General features: G+C 45.0%; 1 protein-coding gene across 1 annotated transcript; it reads right to left on the bottom strand.

Annotated features, from left to right (window-relative positions):
* Nucleotides 1–2,265: 2,265 nt before the first annotated feature.
* LOC124668276 (protein RADIALIS-like 3) lies at nt 2,266–3,715 on the bottom strand. The gene is made up of 2 exons (XM_047205446.1): nt 3,443–3,715; nt 2,266–2,675 (listed from the first exon to the last, which is right to left on the bottom strand). Exon 1 carries the CDS (start codon nt 3,713–3,715, stop codon nt 3,452–3,454), a length of 264 nt encoding a protein of 87 aa, XP_047061402.1. The 3' UTR covers nt 2,266–2,675; nt 3,443–3,451.
* Nucleotides 3,716–9,015: the final 5,300 nt, after the last annotated feature.

Genomic DNA, 9,015 nt, shown 5'->3' with positions numbered 1-9,015 from the left:
GAGAGTTGTTATCATCACTAAGCTATTGCCATTGGCAATTTCGACAACATTAACATAATCTTGCAGCCATGTCTGAGGTTTTGTTATACCATCGTATGTCTGAATATGCTTGGGAAGACAACTTTATCGGCTATGGCTGAGTGTGGACGTCTAAGCCATGGAAACTAGGTCCCATGCAAGCTTCATCCTCACCTTTTTGATGAATACGATCAAGCTTTTCCCTCAGGTTTGGCACATTTGCGCGATGCGCAGTCTAACCCTCGTATCCGTCTCCCCAACCTGCTTTATCATCATAGTGTTGTGCTTACCTAGAGCTTCCGTTATTATGGGAACGACCCGAGCAGTGGCTTCCGCCACCTCAACCACCTCCTCCATTGCATGATGGTGGTAGGAATGGGGCAGTAGGACCATATCATCCATGGGGATGATGCATATTGCCACCACCTCCCGACGAAGGCGGGTTGATGAGGTGTGGGTAAATCATTGCGGCAACTTCCAGAGTCAACGTTTCGTGGAGGACATCCTGGCGTGGATTACGCTGCTCACCTGGAGGCGGCATGTCCCTATTGTTATTGCGGCGAGGCAGGGGCGGTGGCTGTTGTACAACATCACGCCGACATCTGTCCCCACTTGGGCCGGTTATAGACTAATCGTCATGTCGCCGGTGCTTGTGTTGATTATCACCACGGGGGCATTGCCTTGGTGGAATTATCTTCTAAGTGGAGAAGGTAGATGGCATGTGGTATTACGTGATATGTACTTGCATTAAAATACTTTGTCTCGAGTGAAACCACACCCAACCGACTTCCCATACTAGAAGGAGCTCATGAAGGTACATAAAGAAGACTTCTTCGGTAGAGGTTCTTTCCAAGTTGGGAATAATGGAGAGAGCACATGTTTTCGGGAGGATACGTGGCTGAGAGATACCCCACTATCGCACTAATGTCCATCTTGATACTACATTTTTCAAAGAAAATAAGTTCCAGTACAAAATGTTGTGTCCAAGAATCCTCTATATAGCTTGGAGAAGAGCCTTAACCGGGATTGAATGGATAAGATGAATTCATTTGGTTCATCGTCTGAGGATGTAGAGATTTTGGGGAACCTAATTTTTTTGTATGTAAATTCACAACTTTCAGGTTCTTTTAAGGTCAAATAGATGTATTTAGATTTCATAAATGGCGATTCCTCTGTAAATATGTCTGAAATGAATGTAGAACTAATCGGTTAGATTTTTATGTGATGCCTATATCAAAAGGCGATGCTTACAAGAGATAATTTGGCAAAAAGATAAATATAGTTTATGTGATCAAGATGAATCAGTTCAACATTTTTTCTATTACATGCCCTTTGGCAAAGATTCTCTGGCGTATAGTATACATGACCTTTAATATATCAACCCCAAACAATATCACAATATATTTTGCAATTGGTTAAAAGGTTTAAGCAATAAAGATGAAGTCCAAATCCGAGTTGGAATTTGTGCTTTACCTTGGGTTATCTAGAATGTGTGCTACAATCTTACCTTTAACAATGTAAAAGCATCATTTTCTCTGCAGGTTATCACACTAGCTATAGATCACATAATTTGTCATATTTGGAACCAATACAGAAGCGGCTATGAATATTGGGCGCAACCAACTGGAAATGGTTGCACGACATATATACAACCCGAGCAAACGGGTGTTCTAATTTCAGGATAGCTCTTGATGTAGAACCACTTCATGCTACTTTAATTTTTAGATGGTTTTTTTTAGGCTAAACAGTGGGTTTCCCTACTGTATATTTTTATTTTTAATTTATGAAACAAAGGAGTACAAATTTATTACAGAAGTTGCTTGAGAATAGCAACTTAAAAAATAGACGGCCCAAATTCCTTCAAAGGAAAAGAAAGAAGTGAAAAGGAAAAAAAACTATCTGAACTGCTGGACCCAAGAGGATAAACCCATGTAATGTTTCCTTTTCACCTTATATAAGAGAAGGGCCATTTCATCTTTGAATTTCTTGCGACATCTGTAAATGCTTGGATTGACAGCCTTGAAAATGAAGTCATTTCTAGTGGTCCAGATAGCCCATGCAATCATCATGATAATTTCCATAAAGAAAGATTTGGCAATGGAAGTCTTAATTTTTAGATGGTTGATTCATGTATCAACCTAATGTGACCTATGATTTTATTATTTACATGCTTCAATCAATGAAGATGCTGGGACTATGGTCCCTTCTAAAAAAAAATCAGATGCCACATAGTCACATCTAGCTACGTGCCTACATCTTGGTCGGAAGGTACGATAAAGTGCAAATATAAGCATATGTGCGTTGAACCAACAACAGGAATATTCTACCAACCACGATTTGATAAACACTAGTACACTACACACAAGTACAGGGGATTTACATCATTGATGTTTACTCCATAATAAGGATTAAAAACTACATGGAATGGAAAATATAGGCTGGCTTGTGCAAGAACTAGGCACTTAATTGATTTTCTTACAAACCTAAATATGCACACGCACCCATAGTTTCTTCATTTTATTCCTAACCAAGAAGCCACAATCTTCTTAGTACAATAACATAATATTAGTATGCTTGCTTCAATAACATATTCCCAGCTAAGGACGCAAGATTATCAACAGATTTTTATGTTTGCAGTCCCTTCAGATGCTTCGATCCTGAAATAAATAAATAAAGAAAATTATAAACTCTGTAAGTTAACTTATCTCAAGCTCTCAAATTTAGAACTGGGCAGATTTGGCAAAATGGGTTCCCTTCGCAAAACGGGCTCTGTAATTGGAATGCAGAGCTTCCTCTTCAAGGAGTAAAAACCATGGTTTTGTCCCCGAAGAGCGCAAGACAGACTTCAATTCACAGCCTTTATGCAAAAGACATCTACGGAAGAGAACAAGTACTCCCTCCGATTCATATTACTTGATATTAATATAGATGTATCTAGACACATTTTAGTTGTAGATACATCCATTTTAGCATCAAATAATATGGGTCGGAGAGAGTACTTTGTTCCGGCCTCTTATGCATAAAGACATGAAAGGGTGAGCTAAAGTGCATGTCAGTTATAAGTCCCCAAGTGAAGCTACACGCCTACACTAGAGGACAGACAGCCAGACCCTGTGTCGTCTTGCAAACCGACGGATGACAGATTGCCGCATGCATTCATGGCAAGCAGATTGTGCGTGCATGACACCGTCTGTTTTGCTCGTGTAATAGTGCACGCACACTAGACTAATTACAGTATATCTGGAGCTCGTGAAAACGGCATTCTGATGCTGTTTATTTTGCCAATTGATAACATCAACCTAGCTAGGGCATGGTTCACTTACTAATAGTTTAAAACAAATGACTGAAATCACGATTACTTTGTTTTCTGGCGCTTGTATGTACTTATGAACACGAAACAGGAATCAGGTGGAGTTCTGGTTACCTTGATCAATCAGTTCCAAGCCCCCTGTGCGTTGTAGTTGGGGTACGGGATCCTGCCGGACTCGATGAGCTTCACGTCGTTGTCGAGGATCTCGTAATGGCGGCGCACCTCATCGGCCGTCTTGGTCCCGCCCATGGCGCGGGACACCTTGAGCCAACGGTCAGGCGTGCCCTCGCCGTAGTAGGCCAGGGCCTCCTCGAACAGCTTGTTCTCCCTGGTGCTCCACTCCGCGTTGGCGCCGCTGCGGGATGAGCTCCTTGACACAGAAGACATCTTGACCTGGATAGGAATTAGTATATCTTTCTCGCAAACTAACCAGCTAGCTAGCGCGCTGAAGTTTTCTGATCTTCAGAAGCTCCGATGGTTTTGATGACCGCTGTGCTGCTACGGTGTCCGATATTTATAGACCCTTTGGGGCGCCGCCAGCGCTACTATGGTAACGGGCTTGCCATTGGCTTGGAGATTGAAAGATCAGTCAGGCTAAGGAGATTCTGAACTTTTCTGGGCAAAGGTGTTCCCTTTGGAATGTATAGATTCCAGTGCTGCGATACGCTTGGGCTGACACATATGCATAGATTGGTTGATCCCGCACCCCCAGCGCGCGAACAAAGGCGCAGGATCGATGGATGTCAGCATCTCAAATGCATGGCACTGCATCCACACAGGTGAAGGGAAACTAAACGCCGGTCGACTGGTTAATTTACAGGCGTGCCCCTTAAAACCGTTGGTCCGTTAAGACTGCTCATAGTGAGAGTAACATATGTAGTAATATCCCAAAGCATTTTGGTGACATGGCATGACAATAAATGAAAAAGAGAGTGGAGTGGTAACTAGCTATGTTACCATAACATCACATTTCTCAAAAAAAGATGAGTCTACAATCTAATAAATATAATATGCATGATACCATAAATATGTAACTACCCACTATGAAGGTAGTAACATAGGGTAGTAACATGCACCATGTTACTACTCTATGTTAATCCCCACTATGACTAGTCTAAGTGCTGCTTCGAAATAAGGTTGGAAGGAATTGTGTTGAATTATTATCCCTTAAACGCCGGTTAGGTTTGTTCCTTAGTCATTTCGATCACGCAGATAAACTTATCAAAAATATATTTATGATGTAGCTTTCTGGAATACAGAACACACTTCTGCTCTGATGCTCCTCCCTTGAAAAAATTCTGAGCGTGTCAAACACAACAACGGTGGAGATGTTTCCGTACCTGTTTGTAAGTGGGTGCACGATTATAATTTCAGTGTAAATCCACCGTTTGTGTAGCCCTGTACAGGCCCGTATGGCTCACGTTGTGTTGTACCTCGTTTTTGCACGTATCTAGTATTCGGTTTTGCAAAACAAGGGGAGCACCGGAGCAGGCCTCTACAAAACGAACTTAAGACAATGAACCGGCCGTATGCTAGAGCAACTGAGCAAGTGTCTTACACTAGGCCATCTGGAATTGTAGAAATGATATTATCTTTAATAGAAAACAAACTTTATAACTTCTTGTGGGTAATTCTTCAGGCTACCCATTGGATTAACACATGGTGTTCACGGTATCATGTGGAGGAGAGGACTTTATTAGCAGAGCCACGGCATGGGCATGTCCCAGTCCCACCCGTGGTAGAGAGAGAATAAGAGGGGTATAGGAGGAAAACCAAGAGGAGTCTGAATTTTTTGTACTTCTTTCGTCTATAAATAGATGTCTGAGATTTATCTACATATATATGTATCTTGACACTAAATATCGTCTAGATACATCTAGATTCAGATAAATCTCATACGTCTATTTGTAGATGGAAGAAATATTATTTAGATTTCTTTATGTGAGCTGACAAGTAGGGTACAGTCCATGTCAGCAAATAGGCTCTGACAATGGGTTCCACAGGGAACGGCCATCAGAACTCGCTGTCCGTCAGTGTCCACATCAATCCGACAGGTGAGCACTGCTGTCAGAAACGCTATCAGTTCGCAAAAATACCAAAACGTAAAGTGGTACTCGTCTAGATCATGGTAGTATTATGCTATTAACTTCTTTATTTCAGAGGCCAAGGTTCTATGTGCACTACCAATATAACTCTATTCTGCTGCGTAAGGTTCTTTACATACATATCACATGACAAACCTTGCAGCTTGGCACAATCCCGGCCATCCAATATGTAGCCGCGCATTGGAGAGTCTGTTCCAATATCTAGGTTCTCCCCTTGCCCAAAAAGAAAGCATGGATCTCCCCAACCCCGACGTCTCCGATATCGCTGGAGAAGGAATTTGACCTTTTGCCATGATCAGGTTGCGATACCTTCATCCATGCCATGGTCCTGTGACTGCTTATGTTCCTCGGTTGGCCACGGGGGCCATGGAATTGCGAGAAATTTTGCCAATGCCACGCGAAGATTTAGGCTCCACATGTTCCATCTTTTACCGGAGAAGCTCACGTGGAGCCGTTCGGGTCCGTCTGGTGCTCGCCGTGGACCAAGAAACCGGGCATCTTGGCCCAGTCGAGCCGGCCGATGCTGCGCTGCATGGACCGGTCGAGCCACCGGGGAGGCGCAAGGTCGATCTCCGTGGAATATAATCTGTATAAAGCGTGGTTTCCGGATCCCCCGATCATATTCTGAACTTCCTTACTGAAATGCGTTCTTCAGTAATAAGAAGTTCACATGTAGTAAGCTAGGCTGCTAACGCAGTAATTAAGTTGTCTGCTTGATGAGCTCGCTTCATCAGCAGCACAGAGATTAACTGGGGTTATGTTTTTTTTTTTTTTTGAAACAGGGACAAAAGCTTTGCCCCAATCTATTAATTATTATTAAGAAGTAGAAGTTTTACAAGCAAGAGTAGCATACATAGGTCCATACCAAAAAGAAACTACAACCATCACTATCGTGGCATCATTTCACCCAATTTTTTGGCACCCGCTATAACCCACAGGCGCCCTTCTTTCTTAATTTTGTCGAAGACAACTTGGGGCGGCGCATTCTTGGCTCGAAAGACCCTCGCGTTCCTCTCATTCCACACCTCCCATGATACCAACAATGTGAGAGAAGCCATCGCCTTGCGTCCACCCGCCATCATGCTCCACCAAGCCGCCATGTCCAGGTTTGCCCATTGCGCCGGTTGCAAATCATTCAGCCCCATACATAACTTGATCAAGCTCCAAAGACGGGTAGTGTAGCGACAATGCACGAGAAGGTGGTCGATGGTTTCATGTGCACTGCTTGCAAAGAGGGCAAAGCCCACAGTTGGGCCAGCCGCGTTTAGTCAAACGGTCCGCCGTCCAAATCCTATTTTGGTTGGCCAACCAAGCGAAAAACTTCACCTTCGGGGGAGCCCAAGCCTTCCAAACCGTCTTATCCATAGATGATAGAGTTGATCCCATGAACTGCAGCTCGTAAGCTGACTTCGCCGAGTATTTCCCATCCGGAGTTAGCTTCCAAACTATATCATCATCCTGCTCCGGGACAAGGTTGATGTTTGATATAAGGGTCCATAGGTCGATGAACTGGGAGAGGTGTTCCATTGTGAAAGAGCTCTCAAGGGAGATTTTTGTGACCCATGCGTCCTCACATAGCGCCTGCGAGACCTTCCAATTTTTTCTCTTTGAGATCGCAAAGATGAGCGACGCAATGTCAATCGGTTTCCTCCCCTCGAGCCACGGAGCAAACCAAAAGGGCGTCTTCATCCCATTCCCGTGGGTAATCGTCGTTGCCGCGTAGAAGATTGCCATATCATGGTCAGAGCAGGGGTTTCCGGAGCCCACCCATATCTTGGAGGGATCCTTCCATTCGAGCCAAGGCCAACGTAACCGCAGCGCCGTTGCGAACTTCTCCAAGTGGGTTACCCCAAGACCTCCTAGTTTTTTGGGGCGGCATACTTTGTCCCAATTAACCTTGCATTTCGCTCCAATAGTCGTTTCCTTTGCGGACCAAAGAAAAGCCCTCTTGATCTTGTTGATGACCTTCATGGTGCCCAATGGGATGGCGAGAGGCGTTAGGTAATAGATGACCTGTGAGGTGATGACCGACTTCACCAAGGCAGCCTGGGGTTATGATGCTGCTTTACAAACCCGCATACCCGTCGTCCATATAAATATTTTGAGTCTTCTCTGGTATACGCAGCCACCTTGTGTTGTGCAGTCTGCATCAAACCAGATCCTAAATCTGCCAGTGAAACCTCTCAGATTCCGGGCACCAACTTGGGGGATTGGAATCCAGGCGGTCTCTACATCAGTTCAGCCAGGATTCAGAATATTTGCTCCTTTTCCGCTGCCAAAAAGGGCATCCCAATCCTGATGTGTTTGTATAGATTCCCTGGGCTCGATCGTATACCCACCCGCCACCCTAGCTAGCCTATCTATCTACTCCCTCCGATCAATAACGCGGTCACCGACAGGAAAGCGAATTTCTGCCATTGGCCGTACGTGGGCTAATGCGCCTCGAATAGGCACAAGGACCGTTTTGAGTACTAGCTGAATACCCGTGCTTTGCCACCGATTTTTTTTTAAAAAATGATTAATCGAGCTCAGATTTAGTTCTGGTCTAGAATCATATCCACCAAGCGTCCAAACTCTTGTAAGCTTGTACTTCACGTGTCAAACAATTATACTTTCTTGGACAATAAGTGCTTTTACATAAGGTGTAATCAGCCCACCGATCCATCGCTAGAAATCAGTCGTGCCCTCTCGCGCCGCGTGTCCCTGTTACATGGCACACAGAAACGGGCCTTACTGCCTTATCTCCTCCACTAGTGCCTCATCTCTTCCACTAGTCAGTCTCCCACACCGTGCTCGTCAGCCCTCCGCCGCCTAGTCATGCGCGCACGCCGTAGCTTAATTATGCGCGTTGTCCGGCCGCTCCCACTGCCTAGGCATGCGCCGCCACCGCTTCCGTGGAGGCGGCGGCCGTGAACGGAGGCGGAGGCGGGGTTGGGCGGGGCGGCGCCGTCCGCCACGAGGGCCACCACCCTCGCCCATTATGGCAGCGCCATCGCCGCTCGGGACGGGGGCCTAGGGGCGGCGTTGGCTGCGCGGGGACGGAGGTGGTGGCGGGAGTAGGGCGGCGCGAGTGGTGGGCAAACGGCGGCGTTGGCGACGCGGGGATGGAGGTGGAGGCGACTGATGACAGCTGCCGAGGAGTAGAATTGAAGACGCCGGTGGCCATGGACGGAGATGGGTGGGCTCCACTAGCCGGCACCGCTTGCCCATGAGAGCTTGCCGGTGGCCATGCACGGAGATGTAAGTTTTGGAATGTGTGTTTTTGTTGGAAATGTGGTGTTTTTTGTGGGAAACATCTATGCAGTATGTTGTAAAGGGATTTTTCAAAGGAATTTTGTAATGGTGTAGTAGTCGAATTGTTTGTTGGAATCCTCCATGATTTTTGCTGAAAATATCTACTGTAATATGTTGGAAATTGATCCGCACAGAGAACTATAATGTTGGAATTGATGTAATCTAAGTATTTTTTGTTTAAAAGGTATGAAATTATTGTTGAAAATTGTGGTACTAATTGTTGTTAATCATTCTGTAATGTGCAAAGAGTTTTTTCGGATTGGATTAATGTTAGATTTGTTACTATTT

The sequence above is a fragment of the Lolium rigidum genome, chromosome 6, assembly GCF_022539505.1.
Source record: "Lolium rigidum isolate FL_2022 chromosome 6, APGP_CSIRO_Lrig_0.1, whole genome shotgun sequence".
In the NCBI taxonomy this organism is placed as follows: domain Eukaryota; kingdom Viridiplantae; phylum Streptophyta; class Magnoliopsida; order Poales; family Poaceae; genus Lolium; species Lolium rigidum.
The sequence above is the reverse complement of the archived record's forward strand: the minus strand, read 5'-3'. Positions and strand labels throughout refer to the sequence as shown.

Bases quoted from the DNA above. Each gene is read 5' to 3' on its own strand.
- LOC124668276 (XM_047205446.1), bottom strand. From the start codon at position 3,715: ATGTCTTCTGTGTCAAGGAGCTCATCCCGCAGCGGCGCCAACGCGGAG.